The sequence below is a fragment of the Sturnus vulgaris genome, chromosome 3 (genome assembly GCF_052056855.1).
Source record: "Sturnus vulgaris isolate bStuVul1 chromosome 3, bStuVul1.hap1, whole genome shotgun sequence".
Lineage (NCBI taxonomy): Eukaryota > Metazoa > Chordata > Aves > Passeriformes > Sturnidae > Sturnus > Sturnus vulgaris.
In genome coordinates this window covers 54,195,852-54,216,072 of record NC_142245.1, presented here as the reverse complement: position 1 = coordinate 54,216,072, position 20,221 = coordinate 54,195,852, and the positions used below count along the sequence as shown (strand labels likewise).

At 40.8% G+C, this 20,221-nt stretch overlaps 1 protein-coding gene across 5 annotated transcripts in view; it reads left to right on the top strand.

Annotated features, from left to right (window-relative positions):
• PLAGL1 (PLAG1 like zinc finger 1) overlaps positions 1-6,447 on the top strand; it is a 44,482-nt gene extending 38,035 nt beyond the window's left edge. For all 5 annotated transcript variants that reach the window (XM_014888643.2, XM_088161669.1, XM_088161670.1 and 2 more), the window contains 3 exons: positions 893-1,012; positions 2,539-3,035; positions 3,446-6,447. In XM_014888643.2, coding sequence (XP_014744129.1) covers positions 893-1,012; positions 2,539-3,035; positions 3,446-4,724 — 1,896 coding nt within the window. In that variant the 3' untranslated portion in view covers positions 4,725-6,447. The remainder of the gene's footprint in view (positions 1-892; positions 1,013-2,538; positions 3,036-3,445) is intronic.
• The last annotated feature ends 13,774 nt before the right edge of the window (positions 6,448-20,221 follow it).

The following is a 20,221-nucleotide window of genomic DNA, read 5'->3' as shown; positions in this document are numbered from 1 at the left end:
TTGGCTCTACTCCTGTTACAGCAATGTTGGTTTTTATTATAGATGAAGAAAATTGTGTACAGGGTCAGGGAGTCATATAAATCATGACCCCAACGTTTAGTTTTCTCCTTTGCATTTAAAGAACTAATAGATCTTTAGCCAGTGAGTGTAATCGCTCCTCTCTTTTTCTATTTGCTGTATTATTGACTGAAAGTATTTGTCAGAAGAGGTCATAGTCCAGTCCAAGGAGAGATTTGGGCAAGCATGACGGGATGGGAGACTGCAGATTATGGGCTCCCTTAATCCTCTGGGGGAAGGCTTCAGCAGGAGGAGGGCAGAGTTACAATAAAGCACGCTCACAGCAAGCCTGACACATTAGAGCGAGCGCATGGAAAGGCGCCGGTTTGCCTTGCAGTCCACATGTCTGCACCCATGCTCAGTGTGACATGTCCAGGAGCCATCCAAGATCTTGCACGTTCACTGTGCATTTTTCCTTTGCCTGTACGCTATAGTTAAATCTTCTGTCCAGTGGGCTTCTGCACATCAAAGAATGGGAATGGGATATGCTTGGTAAGACTGCAGGATGTCTGAACATCACAGACAAATACATCTCACTGAGCAAAGGTTATGAGGATTGCAGCATCCCTCCTGCTACTGAGATCCACCCAGATCCAAATCTCTGCATATACAATTCCACTTCTAGAAACAGAAATTGTCAAGCCCTAGTGGGCAGTAATGCTCAAAAAGTGCTTGAACCTTGAAACTAAGTTACCAATAATTTAAACAGAGTCAAAAATGCAGTTTGACTGCCCCTGCAGTCAAACTGCATTTGCCCTGCCCTTCCTATCTTTCCTATTGTTTGGTTTAGGAAAATTGACACAAGTAAGCACATGCTGGTTTTTTCCATTCACAGCCTATTGAACCGCACACAGAATTGAAAGTATGGTATGCTGCCGATTATGCCAAATTTATGGAAGCTTCTGCAGTCTTCATTAAAGAAGAATCAGATGTCTCTCCTTTGCCTTCAGTAGCAGTAAGTACCCCTATTCTGCATTGAAGCTATCACTAGACATAGTAAATTATGGTTTATTTACATGTTTTCTCTGTTTATATAACTCTGGTAATGCAAATGTAGACCATACAGTACCTTTAGCAATTTTAGCCAAGCAGCTATCAGAGAAAGGTTGTTCTTTCTGTCCTGTGTTTGTAATCCAATGGAGCCATCAGATACAGTCAGAAGTAAGTGGCACCACTTGATGTATTGGAAAGACTTAAGATGGACACTAATTTATGGATAACCAAGCTGTCCAGTCTCAGACGTTTTTCACCATTTCCCCTTCTTTTGCTCTGGCTGATTGGCCAGAGTACCCACTAATTACTTCAATCTTTCCTGTTCAGTAACCCTTCTCTACTAATTCAAATACCTTCCCCTCTGTATCATAGCAGAAATCCTTAAACTGATAGGAAAAGTTTGTTAAGTGATAGAAACATGGCTATGAAAATCAATACTTAATCTAGAAATAATGGGAAACAGGGAATACAAATGAACCAGGAATTCATATTCCAAGGCAGCTCGTGAGGCCTTCAGAATATTCCCCAGAAGGAAGGTGTGGGAGGGCCACAGCATCAGACACAAGTCTTCGCAGAGAGGAGAGCTTGGTCTGGAAATAAAGATAAAGCAGATATAGTTTCACCGTGCTCTCTAGAGCAAGCTAGCCCAAGAGCAGGAGAAAAGGAGGACAGTTTATGAGAAGCTTACATAAAAGGTAGATGAAGTTGAGGATGTACATGGTCATGCATTAATTGGAAGTACATTTCATCCATGATTGGAGTTTTTTGTAATTGCTTTTCATCAGAATTTTTATAATATCAGTATTTAAAGTGAATTCAACTGAATCCAGTAGGGCTCATTTCCATGGAAGTAATACTTCCAAATAATACAGTGTTAGCAAAAAAAAAAAAAAAAAGAGGCTTTAAGTCAGGATAGGCTTGAGATCCCTAAACCTAAGGTTTCTTATCCAGTTAATGGAAGTCTAATGCCAAGTGTCAGGCTAAGTGAGGAAGTCGCTCCTGAAGCTGTTGACCATTGCTATGTGGTAAGGCATGGAGCTGGCCCAAGACACAAGGAAATCTGTATACATCTGTCTACATTTTTGCACAGAAACCCATCCCATTTTTGTGTGGCTGGAATAGTAGATAAACTATGTCAGTCCAAGGATAAAGTACAATTTACAACTGCTTTTGTCACTAATTTCGTAAACGCAACAAATGTAGAGGCTTCAAAATTCAGTAAGCACAGATAAACAAAGGTGAAGGACTCAAGACTGTTACAGTAAATGGTAAACAAAAACATGTAAATCAGTATTTAGCCAACCTTACTTTTCCTTTGAGTTTTTACTCCTAGAGAGAATCTATTGCCAGTTGAACAACTAGGTGGTAGCACATGGAAGTAAATATCACCAAGGACAGTGATGGGTCTTAGAAAAGCACAGGACAAAATGAGTAAGATGAATATGACCTTTCCTTAGTAAGAAATACCTGTCTCCGTTCTCATTGCAGAAAGAGCCTGTAGACCCTTGGATATGCTCCAGCTGTGGAAGCAGTTTTTCAACTTTTGCTCTGCTGGAATCTCACCAGTGCATCCATAAAGACCGAGTCCTTCCTACGAGGTTCAGACCACCAAATAAGTTGGGACCTGTAAAAGCAAAAAGCAAACTCAAAGGGAAACTGAGAGGAGCATCATTAGGCAAAAGCATTACTCAGTGCTTTGGGACCATTTCCTGTTCCTCTGCTGCAAAGTTCAGCTGTGCCAGCTCAGGAAGCACTTGTGGTGCTCTCGTGAGGTTTATACCTAAATGGAGAAATGGTCGGTCTTCACTGCTGAAGGGAAAAGAAGTGAAGCAGCCAGATAGTTATCCCTGCCGACTCTGTGGGAAGATATTTGATTCCATTGACAAGCTCACGGTCCACGCTTATGCGCACAAAGGGGAGCGTCCCTACAAGTGCTCACAGCACGGATGCACAAAAGCTTTCATTTCCAAATATAAACTGCTCAGGTACAGCTCTGAAGGCATTCCTTTTCTTCTGGATGTGGGGTGGGGGGGGAAAAAAGACATATTTTTCCTTTGGTGTGTTCTAGTGACAGTTAATCCCAGAGGTCCAGTTTTTATTATTACTGTTTTTGATATAATTGGAGAAAACCAGTCTCCCTTAATTATGGTGGCTACTCAAAAAAGACGTTATTGAGCAGTTTTAATCTACTCTATGCTTTATGATTAACACCTTCTTCCCCCCCTGACAAAATTTAGGCTTTTACTTATAACCTGAGAAGTTATAACCTGAGAATGCTTTCCTTTGAGAATATCAGTGTTTTTAAGTTTTGAGGCTGCAAGAGTAAATATACTAGAATAAATATGAAAACAAATAACTTATTTTGTGTGTTGTTTTGTTTGTTTTTTTTTCTTAGGCATTCGGCCACTCATTCTCCACAGAAATCTCACCAGTGTGGGTACTGTGAAAAGACGTTTCACAGGAAAGACCATCTAAAGAATCACCTACAGACCCATGACCCCAACAAGATGGCCTTCAAGTGTGAAGAGTGTGGCAAGAAGTACAACACCAAGCTAGGCTATAAGAGACACTTGGCTCTTCATGCTGCCACCAGCGGGGACCTCACCTGTAGGGTGTGTGCCCAAGAGTTTGGTGGTACTGAGGTTCTGTTGGAGCACCTCAAAAGTCACGCAGGGAAACCGACTGGCAACATGAAGGAAAAGAAACATAAGTGTGACCACTGTGAGCGTCACTTCTATACCCGTAAAGATGTGCGACGTCACATGGTGGTTCACACAGGCTGCAAAGACTTCCTGTGCCAGTTCTGTGCCCAAAGGTTTGGGCGGAAGGACCACTTGACACGCCATACTAGGAAGACTCATCCACAAGAACTGCTGAAGAGCAGGTTGCAGAATGGTGACTCAGTGGGTCTCCTTGACCAGCTCTTTTCATACAGACTGAAGGAAGATGCCAGCATGCTGTCCCCTCTTCCTGAAAGTGTCCCTGTGCCAAATGGGATTGTGAATAGTTCAGAAACAGAGGAATACAGCTGTTCCCATCTTCATTCCCAGCCAACCTTACAAACTGCTCTTCCTCTTGAGTCTTCTTCTCCTCACTTGCAAAGGATGGGCTGTGCAGACAGCATCCCAGCTGTCCCTCCCACACCATGTTCAGCAGCTGTCCCTATTAACCTGAACCTTCATCAGCCCAACAAATATGACCTTAGTTCTACCTCATTTGCCGCAGGATCCCTCAAGAATCTGCCAATAAAAGTGGATGTTAAAGGTTACAATGTGCATCTTCTCGAGGACCTGCCTTTACCAGAACCTCAGTCTCTCCACAAAATCAGTATGGAGGAAGCTTCCTCAGGGCCTGTAGGGGATATTAACAAGTATCCAGTGCACAAAGAGACAGAGGCAGCAGCTGAAACTGCAAGCCTGCCTTTCATGGATCTCACTCATGTGATGGGTTTCTGGCAGCTCCCACCAGGTGACAACCAGAACACTATTGGGGACATGACAATGACATTTGGCTCAGAGGAACCATCACACAGGCTGAATGGCCTCAGCCCACAGCAAGGTCTTCAGCTAGCAACTGGTGGGATGGCCATAAACCAGCTGCATCATCTTCCTCGCTCCTTTCCATCCACTACAAATTCTGTAACATTGCCTCACTTTCACCATGCCTTCAAGTAACCATCACCCTGTGTGGGTTTTTTCTCTTTTTTTTAAAAGACTGTGCTTCTCCTTACTTAAATCTGTTAGGACTGGGGTGGTTTTGTTTTTGTTTTGTTTTGAAGAAGAACTGCCCCAGATGTTTTCAAAGCATGTTATGAACATGGTAGTTAAATTCAGGATGTTAATAAACAAGAAGCTCTATTTTTCATACTATTAGTTTTTTAGCATATGACAACAGTAGAACTAACATATTTCCCTCATCTCCCTCTATATTTTTGTTTCTTTTCATGCAAACAACTGAATAACTATCTTCAATGACAGCAAAGTATCATAACAGGCACAATAAAACTGTGGCTGCTGCAACAGGAGAAATACGGTTAGGGTGAATGGGAAGAGGGGGGAAATCACAAAGAAATCAATTTAATGAACCATAAATCACAGCAAATTTGTACACATGGCAAATGTAACAAACGATTTATCAACATCAGATAGATTTTTGTTAAGCACTTCATTAATGAACTTTATTAATCCTTAATTTAAATCAGAATCATTCCAAGAGTAAATCTTATATCCTTGTTTCACTTTCTTCAATGAAGATCATCACTATTATGATTATGTTAAACCAGATTTTGTTTTCTGGTGGGCAGTTCAGCTGTGTGCCTGTGCTGCCTTTTTCCTAGGGCTGGAAATAACTACCACTTCTGAATGACTGTGTAAGAACTGCTGTCTTGGATACATGCAGTTCTCAGAATGGGAAGTGAATTATCTCAAGTTAGACCAAAACATTAATTTTCATTTAGAGCTGGATCTGTCCAGACACCAGACACTTCCCTGTCTCTGTCTCTCTCTCTCTCTCTCTCTCTTGTAAAGCACTTGAGCATTTCCTTAAATTTAAGCTTACAGTATCCCATTGGGTCAACAGCTTGATTAATTTAACACTTAATAAAAAATAATGCATCTACCTAAGGGGCTTTTATTCACCTTTTGTTGATAAAAATGGCCAATGTTTTGTCTGGGAAATAATTAATAATTGTAACTGTCTGAATATGTGGGCTTTCACAGAAATCCAACCCTGCGCCCAAGCAGGACCCCGTATAGCCAGGGGCAGGTCCATGCACAGAGCAGCTGTGGTGGTGAGCTGACACTGGGCCCTGTTCAAAACCTGATTTTGAGCCTGCCTTACAAGTGTCAACTGATATTAGCAGATATGATAATCGTTGAGGCCATTTTACTCACAGGAGTTCTGCTCAGAAACATTGGGACTGCTGCAGTTGGACTCCAGCCTTTATTTCTTGGAGACTAGAACAATGGAGACTTCTGTTTGTTTCCTGGGGTAAATTGTGCATGTGGACAGTGTATTAGTGTGACAGTCCTATCACCTGATGCATGAGCAAGCATAAATTGTAAAAATCACATTTTCCAGTAGATGATATTATTAAACAAAGAAACAAACTCTTCACAATTTACTTTGTTGCCTAACCCATATTTACAAAAAAATAATAATGGTTTTAGTGGATGGCTCAGTTACTAATGGATTCTGTTTCATCTAAAACAGACAAAGAATTTCTGAATCTGAGTAAATTCTCAGCCCCCAAGAATTACTCTTCCATTAAATCTAAAGAGAGTTCATAGTACCCAATGCTTCTTACTAATATAACATAGAGCAAGCATATTCTCTTCTCCCTCCTTAATCACAGGAATATTTCCAGAGAGCTTCAAATAAAAAATAATTTTTAAATGATTGCTGTTTTGCTGTTACTGAGTTCTGGATCATTGTAGCTGTACAATGCCATTGAATATGCTTACAAGTTGATCGGTACTTGGATTAAGGACTGTCTTATTGCAGTTCATGAGAATATGTTCTGCAGATGTAGTGCTGAAGAGTATTTTTTATTGTGAAAATTCTTGGCATAAGACAAACCAAAAAGAATTTTAAGGACATTCCTGTAATGACAACAGCAGGAGAACAGGTACTACACATTCATGTCCAGTGAGTAGTTATTTTAATTATGAATTCCAGAAGAGGGAAAAGGTTGCAAACGGTCTTATATGCATGTTCTACAGGTAGGCTTGTATTTTCATCTGGACTTGGAAAGGTGTATGTGTGTATATTCACTTAACTGTATTTTTTTCTTTATTTGTGCAAATTGTATTCACTTGGCTTCAAGCAAGCTTATGTACTTGTAAAAAAACCCAAAAAACTAAACTACAACAAAAAATTATTTTCTACAAAAAATTTTGTAGCACTTCTTGATCATGCACATTTTTTAATTTTGGTTTGTGCTTTTATAAGAAGTGCCAGTAATTACTGAAATACTTGTCCTTGAATTTAAATGTGATGTTAAGAAGCAAACATGATGCAGACACTGAGCACGTCCTTTCAGCTGCTCTTGCAGTCCCTGGAGCAGGGTACGTGAGTTCTGGGCTGCCGAGAGAGGTGCTGCTGCCTGATCTCAGCCTCTTCCAAAATATGGAAAGATGATAAGTATTTCTCAGCAATTCATATGTGACTATAGGTTGAAGACTATCTCATTCAAATAAAAAGAAAACACCCACTTTTGATGCATTTTAAAATACTTTAAAAGCATGGAGCGATGGTGTCTGCAAGTAAAGCACAGAAGCAAAAGTTAAATGTGCAATGCTGCTTAAACCCATCAGCCCAATTTTATTTTTCCAGATTCTTGACATCATAAATGTAGCAGAAGCTGAGGATGTCCCATGACAAAGAAAGCCGAGTTATTTTGAAATGTGAGAAGTGGATGTAAGGGCAGAGAACTACCACGGAGAAGGTAGATAGGCCATGGCACAGCAGTTAAGAGATGGGACAGAAGGATCTGGGAGATCTTAGGATATTTTACCTCACATTCAAAGAGAGCTAAAATACTCTTACCTGAACTCTGCTTGAATACCTGCAGAGCAGTATGTCGTGAATAAACATCAGAGTGACTATAATCAAATCATAGTGTAAAAGAACTAAATTTAGTAAATATTTGGTCTCATCAAAAAAAGTATTCTTTTTATGAAAGAAAAAACACCTGAACCTGCTGAAATAATGTCAAGACTGCCTCCTCTATGTAGACACAAGTAGATCTATTACTAAGTTCCCATCCTCTGTCAGAAGGCAAGCTCATTTATTTTTCCTTCAGTTTTATTTACCAACTTTTCCTGTTGTAACTTTCCATTTTCTTAGCAATGGGTTGCTGTTAGTTTCAGAGAGCTTTTCATAGCCAGTCTGAACTGAGATGGTACATTCTGTACATTAATGATTGGTTCATTTCTAGTGGAATGTTTGAAATCCTTTTCCTCAATACACCACTCCTGCCCCTATATATATATATTTTTTTTTTTTTTTGTAAGATACTGGAAACTAAGCTACACTTCTATACACGGACAGAAGATAATGGAGACACACACAGTAACAAATACAGTAAAACACTCTAAATTTGAGGATACATTTATTTGGTTGTTAAAGCAACTCTGGTAGCATTACACAGTATAGTCTGAAATGGGTTTTGGGATTTTTTCCCTATTCTTCGTGGACTGAAAGAAAGGCTAAGCAGCACTGCTTTAATAAATCGAGGCTACTGTCATGCCCACTTTTTCTAGCTCTAGGAGTTAGAGTTGCTTCAGTGTCATCCTTTCTGTATCCATCTAATCACTACTAGCTAGAGTCTAAGTAGTTTAATTAAACTCTAAAATATGGTATTTATTACTGCTGTGTCCAACTACTTTTCATCTTCATTTACTTAATGAGCATTTAATAGGTAAGAAAATTCCTTATGGATTTTAATTGAAAGCCTTAATGAAAATTATGGGGCTAAAAAGCCCCTACTTGTTTCACCACTGAAAGTTTATGCAAGGTGATCCAAGGCTGACAGTGGATCAAGTGACCAAAAAAATAAGAAGGGATATACCTCTACAACATTTCTGTCTTTTTGATCAATTTTTTAAAAGCAATTAAAGTGTTTAATACAAGAATGAGATTTGGTTTTAGTCTGAACTCTCTGAAGAGATGCACAGCATACATGGCCATTTATCATGTATCAATCACTATCATTTATCGTTTACTGGAAGATTCTATTAAATATTCACATGAAGTTCCACAATGTCCACTTGTCTTGTTCAATATATCAAAGCATTAGGGGAAAGAAAAAGAAAGTCACATGGTACTGGATCTTCCTACATTTTGTTAAAACCATTTAATGAACCGCTGGTAATGTCCACCCCTCTAGGCAATCATCTAATTAAATCTTGGCAACGGATACAAATAATCTCACAACTTTAAAAAGGATAGCATAATAAGATTTGTAGCCTAGAGAGAAAAAACTCCAGCCAAACCTGAGCCAATGAATTGCAGTTTGCTTATTTAATGAGTAGCTGTATCATTTCAGGGGGAGTTGATGCTGAAAAATTGTGTTGCTTAAGATCTTCTATCATGTGTCAGAAGAAAGCCTTAACACATCCTTGCCGACTAGTCACTCTTTTTTTCTGTTGTCCGTTTGTGGTCTAAAAGCAACAACAAGCCATGTACTTGCTATTTCTTATTATAGAAAGAGCTTTCATATTTTACTCTATTTTCTCTAAGAAGATTAAACCTGTATTTATGGGAAGGTGATGGAGCAGCTCATCCTGGAAACCATTTCCAGGCACATTAAGGATGAGACCATTTATTTGCACCACTCAAGGCCTGTTTCTCACATCTACTTTCTCAGCTAAAAAGTGCTTTTGGGTAGCACTGAAACTGATTTCTCAGCTGCACAAAGTTCTCTGTAAAACACATGTCAAAGCAAGTTTAACAGAAAATGCAGCAGCAGTTGCCAACACCCAGCATCTGCAAGCTCACCTAGACCAGTCTTATTCACAGTTCTATGTCCTCTATTTCAGATGTGAGTGTGGATGTCTGTCCCAGGGACCTTCTGGGGGCAATGGCTGTCCCAAGCCTCTGCAAGCTGCCTGCAACTACAATCCCAGTGATACCTGGACTTGCTGGTATCCCTAGGGAAAGGAGGTGTCAAGCCTGTCAAGCCCCAGGTTTCAGAGTTCAGTGGCTAAAGCTTGAGAATAGTGATGGTATCAATAAATCCCTGTTGGTGGTCTGCAAGACCTTGTGTGATAACCACAGGAGTTCCTATGATAACCATAGGAGTAACTATGCTGTTAACATAGTCCCAGGTAATAGAGATGGCACCACTGGGTACTGACAGCAGTTTTCCTGTAGCTGACAAAGTCAAGGAGGTGGGTAGAGCCGATAATGGCACTGTGGATTAGACACTCCCATGCCCCTTGCAGTCTTCCCCACAGCTGAAGGATCCAGCCACTCACCACTAGCAGCCAAGGACAGTAAAACTGCACACAGAAGAACCCTGCAACAACTTTGACTACGAGTCTCTGCAGCTGACTGTTTTGTGCACATTCCTTTTCATCCCATGCTCCAAGCACTCTCACAAACTTCTGTCCCAGGCTCAAAATAACATTGCCAGCTATGGGGAATCCTTCTTGGCCACATTTCCTGCTAAGAACTCATGTTCTGCAGTTGTATATATTTCAGGGTGGTGCAAGACGCTGGCCATCTGAGCCATCCTCTTGAGAAACAGCACCTTAAACAACCACCTTAAACAGGGGCTGGAAGGGCTTCTTGCTGCTCTGGCATGGCTTGGCATGTCCAGAGATGGGAACCGCACTGACTACATGGTCTGAGGAGCAGGAACACCAAACATCAGGGTCTGGGAAACGAAACATTGAGGAGAAAGGAAGAACCTTCACACTGTTATCCCGGCATAGTTGTTACTGAAATGAACGCTGGCATCTTCCACGCTTGGTAAATGGATGTGCATTGTAAGTGCTTGTCTGCTGGAGAGGTGTGCACTGTCAAGTAGCAAATCCTCTTGAGATGTCTGTTACAGCAGAGCACAGCCACTGCCTACTTGGGATGGGACTGTTCCAAATCAAAGAACATTCAACACCAAAATTAGTATTCTCAGCTGCCTATACTGGGGCCCTGAGGAGCTCTGCAACAGGTTTCAGTGAAAATGATTACTTCAATTAATACAAAGGAACTTATGCTGCAAACACTGCAACAGGATATTCTATATAACAAAAGCAAGCAAGTTCTTTTTACATTAGAATATTGAAATAAGGAATAGTAGTAATTTCTTACCCAGACTTTACTGAAGAATTTTTTGCAGCAGATACACCCACAGATTTTCCTGTTTTCTTCAGTATTTCTGAAGGGGTCTCTGCAGATCATAATTTTTGAAAATTACTTGCCATAAAGGATGATAATCTACATAAATTCTCAAATCTCAGAAATGTAGGGATCAAAGATACTGATACAAGGAGCTGTATGTATTATCATTCACAGGTTATACTACAAATAACCTTTAAAATAACTTTTAGAAAAATCTTCTTAAAAAAGACTGATGCAGTCATGATTACAAGTAGCAATGGGTTCTAGAAAACATGTGGTATCCTGCTTAGAGGGAACTATTTTAGGGAAGTGGTGATGTTAATTTTAAGGCTGGATCAACAACGGCTTTTGGAACAAACAACACACAAACTTTGTATCTCATCTAAATGGACTTAAGGTAAAAAAGGATGGAATAAATCTCGAACTTGAAGATTGAAGGTTATGGAATTCTTTATGGGCAAAAAGAACCTCAAAGCCAGACTGCATACTTTAGGTCTAAATAGATACTTCTCTTTGAGGACCTCTAACTGAAAATGCATTTGGTTCCCTCCTGAGGACTCAAACAAAAATCTTGGTGCCTACAGACCACACAGTGGATCAAGATAATGAACAGGAAAGCCATTCACTATCAACAACATCCACCTGGAAATTTTTATCCTTTCTCATTTATAGCAAGTGTTGTGCTATAAGAAAAATGAGTTTAGGATTTCATGTCAGGACTTGCAAAAAAAGCCCAGCAAAAAAAGGCAAACTTTATAATTCTACATTATTCTGTCAGAAAACTGGATTCCAAAGCCTAGGATCTGCTTTAAAAATGCCTCCCCCACCTCAGATACCTCAGAGTTGATTATATGAAAAACATAAATATGTCTAAATGAACTCTTTGCCTGGCTTATGTTTGTCTTTTTGTGCTCTCTCCAGAAGTGATAACACAGCAGGTGTTAATGTTGGAATTTCTCTCTCAGTCAATGGTTGGTTGTCCTAGTAAAAAAAGATGCATAATCATCACTCAACTCTAGCAAGGAGATTATAGACCCTAGTGAAAACTCTCCAAATTGCTGTTGAAGCAGTGCTAGGAAGGAACAGGCCAAAGGTCCACTCTCTCAAATTTGCAAGCCATTTTTCCTGCTCCAAATAGGTGAAAGAATAATAAAATTTTTCAACATCTTAACAAAAATAAACTAAAACAAAATCCCCCCTAATCAGCAGTATTCTCCTAAAGGAACTGTTTATATTATTCTCTTTACCATAACAAAACAGGATCTCACTTCAAGACACTGATGATTAGCTCTACTTTTCTGATTCCCTCAAGGGGCTCTGCCCTTTAGCCTTTTGTGTAGTGACCAGGGAATAGAAAACCTTCCAAGAGCAGGCAGCCCTAAAGAACAGGAAGAGCTTTCTCAATGTACTGCAAAAGCTGCCAGGTTTCTGATTCTCTACAGCTGTTATCCTGGAATATAACTGCAGAAGAGTCTGAAGAAGTCATTGTCCCAAGTTTTTTTTGTACTGTCATATTCTGTCACTTTTTTAATTGGAAAAAGGGCTCCAGTTATGGGCAACTCCGAGATGATATTCACCATGTCTTGTTATAAGAGTTTATCAATTTCCCTGCAATTTCAAGTCTCATATTAATATAGGTCTTTACTGACCACGATCTACAGTTTAGCAAATCTGCTTCCAGCACAAGCGTGTCTGTGTTTGCTTACCAAAGCCAGTCTGGTGGAATTTGCAGCATGGCAGGCAGCTTGTTCACAAAAATCCATGTCCCTCTGTTGTGGAGCCTCAATAAACTTTTGACAGCAGTATGGACGTTGAATATGGTCTGACAGTAAGAAAGGAACAGCTTGTGTCACAGCTTATACAGTGGAGGAGAATTCCCCTGCTTACTGGAGCACTCAAGATGCAGTTCAACACCTGGCCCCACCAGCAGGTGTCCAGGATGAATTTCCACGGGTTTCCAAAGTACAAACTTAGCAGAGCTGCAAAACCTTCCTCTAGAAAACCACTTGGGACAATAAAATGCATGCTTATGGTATTAAGCCAGAAAACACTAATTGCTTTCAGGAATGAAACCTGGGGATTAATGAAATCAGATTTTATTATCTTTGTCCTAGTCCTACCCATTCCCAACCTCACAATTAACTAGTCAGAGCAGAGCTCCTCAAGAAGCATGGGAATATCCAGGCCTATGGCTGCAGGGAGTGTCTGAGTCCAGTGTTAAGTTCTGGAGGATAGTGGGAAAGACACCTGCATGCACAGGAATCATCCACCTGCATGAACAGAGGCAGAGCTTAAAGAGGAGGTGGGGAGGCTCAGGAGTAGCAGAGTTCAAAAGAGAAGTAGACTGGTGGAATCACATCCTTCCGTCCCTGAGAGGATGGATGAAAGATCAGTAAGAGTCTGAGGAGCTCCGCCTCTCTTGCCATTAAGCTGAAGAAGACTTAAAAGCAGGGAAATGGAAGCAGGTCCCTGCTCAGGGAGGCAGAAGAATCCCCTGCTGGCTTCCCTTGCCTTCCCAGGGGCCCTTACAGAATAGGTGTGAAGCCGTGGATCTTGAGGGTCAGGCAGATCAGTGTAGTCAACCAGAGGGATAACAACTACAGGTAATAGAAGAAGGGTGGTGGTTGTGGGTGCCTTGTTTCTGAGGAGAGCTAAGTGTCCTGTGTGTCAGCCAGACTCACACCACAGGGAAGTCTGCTTCTTGCTGGAGCCAGGGTAAGGGATATTACCAGGAGACTCCCTGGACAAATTAAGCACACTGATTACTACACACTAGTGATGGGCAGTGACAAGGACATTTGGTCATAGGTTGGAGTCAATGAACTCAGAGGTTTTTTCCAACCTAACTGATTCTGTGATTTAGCAAAACACTGCTGAAGCAGTTGTGTCCCATCAGCTGAGACATGTCCAAGAGCCAGGTTTCTGGGTGTGAAGCAGCATTGTGAAGAATATGCAGCAGTGCTTTATAAAATCTTTTTTTACAGTATTACTGTCCTGATTCTGCTAAAAGCTCTTCAGCAACTGTTACGGCAGGTACAATCCAACTCATTGCAATGAACAATCAATGTTCAGGGTCAAAGCAGTCAAATTCAGCCATCACACTGCCCTTGATGTTCTCAGATCCTTCCTCAGCATGTTTACAAACTATTTCCCTCAGTAACAATATAGAAAAGATGTCACAAGCAGCCACCAAAAGTCTGCTCCAGACCAGTAGCGTGGTCAAAATGGTTCTGAGCACAGAGGGGAGGACGAGACAGAGCAGATACCTGGCTTCAGGGGAGAATAGGGAGTTTGGGGCTCTATTTGGAGGAGAATGAGACAAAAACGAAATCTTTCTCTCCTTCCCACAATCCATGTACCTTCTCACCACTCCTGTAGTACAGGATATACAGTCCTGTAGTATAGGATATACATCCTCACTAGGCCACTCAGCAATTTGTCCTTCATAAAATGCAATTTTCCAATTCCTTTCTCCACAAGCACCACTGCTCTTGCACGACTTGGTTTCTTCCAAGAGGGAGAAGGAAAGGGAGGGTCTGCTCTTAGAAATGCTAAAGTGAGACCAGAAATAACAGTCATTAAAGAACTCAGCAGCGGAAATTCAGAGAGGAGCTTGACCCCAATCAAGGAAGGAAGATGTGTCCTGCTGCTTCTATTGCATTGCTGTCATCTAGGAGAGGAGAGAGGCTGGAATCATGGCAGCTGCTTTTGCAATCAGTCATGAATTCCTGCTCTGGAAGCAAGCCCTTCTGCTCTCTGCCTTCCTGACGCAGGCAGGACTCCACTGACACCCTTTTCAAGATTGCTCCCACTTTTTAGAAATCACACTATCATGAGATATCATCTGTGTGTGCATCTTTTTGGATCTGTAACTTTTAACACAGGGAGCTCTGTGCAGAGGCTGAACCTGGTGTTAAGTGGTAAACCAGACCTGTTCTTTTCTAAGTGCCTTTCCCTGTCTGCAAAGCTGGGTGGAGAAGAGGACAATGGAAAAGCCACCCCGTGGGAGTGGGGAAGCCTGTGTACACTACCTGTTTTGAATGGAGAGAAGATGTATTTCACCCTCTGTTATAGGATAGTGCAGCTATCCTGACTCTCCTCCTGAAGTGTTAATATCAGACCCCAGACTTGCTGCCCTTAAGTTCAAAATGTACGGCTACTTTCCTCTTCCTCCCCACTGCCTCTACCTTGCATTTTTGCTCAATTCAAGCCAAAAAAAAAATTGAGCTGAGAATTAGAGCCTATGGAGAGAATTAATGTTCACATTCTGTTCTGTCAGGGTGCAAAACTGAATCCCATCTCTGGCTATTAATATGTCACTGCCTTATCAAAGATCAGTACAAGAACTGCAATAAGAAAGCAGAACACAAATCTGGATTGGTGCTCGGTGGGAGAGAAGGTGGAAGAGGGTGGCCTTCCTTCACAGCTTTTGTGACCAGCTTGGCTGATTGAATAGTGTTAAGAAAATACTCATAATGCTACTTCCTGTTAGATTTCTTCCCTGGCTGTTTCTGTAATGGAAATAGGAGAGAAAACTAACTACACTTCCCTCCTGCAAGGGACAGAAGTATCTTAGAGCAAGGGTTCTTTTTTTCTGAGGGAAAAAGAAAACGTTAGAAACAAATGAAATTTACTTTTTTTGAAAGGCACAGGGAAACTGGTTCAGCCCTTAACTGTCTATTGATAGCATCAGAAGAAGGATAAAAAACAATACACTCCAACAAAATACCATGATCATGGCAGACCTAAGAGCACCTAGGAAGGATTAGAAAACACCATGGCCAACATCTTCCGTTCTCTATTTGTTACATTCTTTTTACTTTAAAACTTTATATTCTTCTGTTTCTTTCCACAACTGATTTTAAAGGACATTTTACAACATCAGTCAACCAAATCAGTAGCAAATTTGCATCTCTGGGTAAAATAATATCCATGCATATCCATGTGTGTTCCCCTCCTCCCCAGCCAAATGACTTAACCCAGTAAGAGCTTAAGCATCTTTTCCTCCATCTCTGTAAATAAGTTCAGCTCAAATACATCTTTAAACCCTTCAGTAAAATGGCAATGAAACTTTGCAACTTCATCTGTGTAAGGGCGGGTCTCAGGTTCAGCCTTGGGCATTCATGCACCAACTATCTTGAATCATGCTCTCTTTCAGATTTAGGTGAAAAGAAATCTATTAGAGATTCACATTACTTTTAATATATATATATTTGAACGTTTACTTGAAGAGCAAAGACACTTATGCGCCTAGGGTACGCATGATATCTACTCATTTGTCTTCTTCACAGAGAAATATTCCTGAACAGTAGCAGCACAGGGAGGGTGAAGAAAGAATTTGGCACCCGGTCAAGCACATATGTGAGACTCATCCACAACATCCAGGCTTTGTCCTTGGAGGAAACAATAGTGTTACTGGATGAAAGACTTCGTATGGAGATGACACACACACTTCAGTTTTAGCTATACCTTTTTCAGGGGCTGCTTCTTCACAGCAGCAATTTCTCTTGCCTATAGTCTCCATTTCAAGATGCTGAAGGGCTTGCACTTCCTGTTGAAGGCTTTCTTGGGACACTGGATCTGCTGAGATGCAAAGAAAAACCATTGTTTATGGGTTGGAGTGATGGTTTCTTACGCAGGCTTTAAAATTACTTACAGTCAGGAGCAGGGAGCTGCAGCAGTATTTATTTTGGGTTCAGTTTAACTCCTGAAGGACTTCATCAAAACTTTTAAAAGTTGTCAAACAAAAGTAAAAAGTACAGCTGTGGTTCAACACAAATAAGAAATAAAAGCCTTTTCCAGTTTGTTCTGCTCAGGGACAGTCTGGAGAGCAGTCCAAAAAGAGACATGCAGAGAAGAACAGATTGAGTCTGTGAACAGGAGCTGTCCCATTGGACTCCCCCTCACACACAGCTGGTTCTCTTTCTTTCTTAGTTAAGAGGGAGAACAGTCTGATCCTGTTCAAGGGGCCAATATTTTCATTACTAATTCTCTGAGTTCAGATGTATTCCAAATGGGGTCTCTCCCTGAACAACAGCAGTGCTGCCCATCCCACCAATACCACAGAAAGTGCCACAGCCCCAGGTTGAAAAGGAGCAGCTGCTTACCAGCACCGTAACCTAACAACACAGAAGTAAAACTAGGAATAATACCTGCAGCTGGAAGCACAGAGGAATTTTAGGTAGATGGGATACTCAGTGCCAGATTTGTGGAAGAGTCATGCATCAGAATAAAAGAGGTTGTAAGGTTCAGAAGTGTCTCAGATTTTAGCATCACTATCACTTTTCTGCAACAGGATGGACAATGCCTTTAGTGAGGAACACCATGGAAACAAGGACCAAACTAAAGCCTCTCTCCTGCACTGTGAATTGCATGAGTCCATCCACAGCTGGTAAATTAAAGAACCTATCTTATTAAAGACCCTGTTCCTATCTTATTTTGCTTACTCCCCCTTTCTAATTCTCAGTTATTCTCTTGATGTTCTTAATAATTTCTCTATGCTGTCCACTCTCCGTAGGAATTAAGCAGATGCCTAAGCAAGGCATTTTGGCTACAGCTCAGCTGGACTAAAACACACCTCATTCTACTAAAACACACTTCTAAATCCTCATTTCCCTTTGAACCTTCTACTAATATGATTCAGGTCCTTACCTTCTGTTTCTAGACATTTTTGATAAAGCAAAGTGAAGTTGAGAGGAACACTCCTCTCCAGCACGGGAAGAGCAGCAGACACCTGTGCCTTGCTCACTGAGGAGCAAACCAGTCCTGCATCATCAGGGCATGGAGAGTCATGGTAGGACTTGGATGTCACACTAGTCACAGCCACACAAAACTTCTCACCTCTCTCATAACACAGAGGTCTCTCTTTTCCAACTATTTTGCTAGATAAAACCATTATGCTCTTCATGAATCTTGAGATACCAAACATGGAACTACTTATGCAAAGTAATTGCACTTTTGTCTTGGTTCTTGCAGTCACTCTGATTTCAGTGCTTTTTTGTTTACTTTGGGTACTTTCCTTGCCAAATCAGGTTTTAGCACGATTGCACGGCTGATCTGATCTACCACAGAGACACAGGATCAGTAACACAAATGGAGGAGCAGAGGGGTACGTGCAACCCCGGGCCCTTGCAGAAAAACCCTGCATTTGGGTTGTGCCAGGCAAACTGTGCAGCCACGCATTCAGTTAGTAATCCAGGGATCAGGGAGGTCAAGGGGAATCTTTTCATTCACTTCAGCAGGCTTTGGAACAGAGCCTGGTACCCACATTATGCTGTCAAAGGGACTACTTATCAGATGGTTTATTAGTCTATTTTTTCCAAGACTGAAATAACAAATTCAGCCTAAAACCCTGGAACAAAAAAAGGAAGCTGCAAATTAGTAATTTATGCCTCACCAAGAGAAAATACATAATTTTCAATTCAGTGTATAGTAAACATGATTTTGTACAAGCAGGTAAATTGAGACAGTGCAAGAGTGAAGATGAATTCACAGTGTGTCTGTGCATGATAAATTCTCTAATCAAGTTCACTAATGAAAGCTGTTACTAGATAATTTGCTATTTTAAACTTGTTCAACCCACTTCTCTACCAGCAGTCACCTCCTCCTTCCCCAGTGCTCATTACCCATTTCAGCTAAATGCACTGAAATTCCCATTAAAAAGAAGGGGTTTCTACCACAAAATAGTGTTTTCCACAGGTTGCAGAAGGAGCAAAATGCAAAGTGTGAAAGAGTCTTGGTTACACAGCACAGGACGTCATGACTGCGGCAGAGCCGGCACTGGGACAGGGCCCTTGCTGGAACAAGTACTTCGTTGTCAGAAAGGGACATCTCCACAGAATTACAGAAGATCCTGAACCGGAAAGGACCCGAGAATTATCAAATCCAATTCTCCCATTGCAAACCAGGGTTCCTTTCTGCAGACCTCCCTCTTGATTTATCCTGTTCCAACAAAGCACAAGCTCTCCTTTGCTATGACAGGCAGCATTCTGTTTTCCACATGACTGCTCAGGTATGCACTTTCACAATGACATCACATTTGGCTGATGAGATGGTGGAACAGTACTTAAGTTCATCACTGCCTAAATTCAAGGCAGGTGACCTGCACCCACACAGATTTATGGTTTGAACATCAGCAGGAGCTAGTGATACCCACTTGGCTTAGGTAGAAAGCATCATTCAAAGATTTCCTTATTAAGGTGGAATGTTTCCATATGTTAAGCAGCATTCCAAGATGAGCTTACTTTGTAGATGTTAAATTTGTTGGTATTTGCGTTTAAATCACATTTAAAAAAAAAAAAAATAGGTGTTAAAGTTACATGGAAAGTAGTTACAGACCCTTCTAATTCCAAAGACGATCATACTCATTTCAGAGCAGAGACATGACTTGCATTAAACAAAAAAATAGCCTTTAGGAAAACTTCAGGAAAGAGTCCCTTTTCCTTTGACTTGTAACCTACAGAAGTACTTCATTAAATTAACTTCTGTAAGGACTTCTCATGTAAGTGTTCTTTACCTGCTCTTGCTGAAACAAAAGAAATCTTTCACTTTCGAAGCAATGAATGACTGCTTTTGTTTCTTACCTTTTCCTCGGGATTTTACCAAGCTGCAAAGCACAGTTAAGGTTACTGCAGTGTTTCACTGATTACAAGTGCAGAGGAACAAAGCAATTCTGTAATCTTTTTAACTCCTTTCCTATTGCCTCTGTTTAAATGTCTTTCCTCTTTTGTTTCCAAGCAACAGATGTGTCTGTCCTTAGTCGGGACTACACTCTTCCTTTCAAGTACCTTCCTCTGCCTCCCCCACCCCTTTATTCTGTTCTCATTCCCTCAAGGTTGGTTTTTTTTTTCTTTTGTTCTATTTTAAAGGACTTTAGGTATTAGCACAGTACCACTGAATCAGTGATGAGAAATCTAGCAAAGAACATGTGCACTGGCTTTAGTAAAAGATCGTCCTTTTTGGAAAACCACAAAACCATATTCCACCCCAAAGCACTGAACAGCGTCCATTACTTACTTGTTCCATTGAACTTATTTCCTGGTATCTGACTCATCTCAACAAAACTGCTTCTCAGATTTCCTCTTCTGTTTTGTTGTCAGGAATCATGAGTACTGGGTGGTCAGTATTCCAGTTACCATAGAATCAGTTATTACACAATTAGCAATTATGACCTAGGCAGACCCTGCTTAAGCTTGTCAAACACATGAAAACTAGTAAAGGTATCAACTAAAGGAAAACGCTGAAACCTTTCTTAATTTTACAGATTATTTCTATTGATTCTGTTAACAGACAATTCTTAATCTAGATGTGCATACTGTACTGATACTTC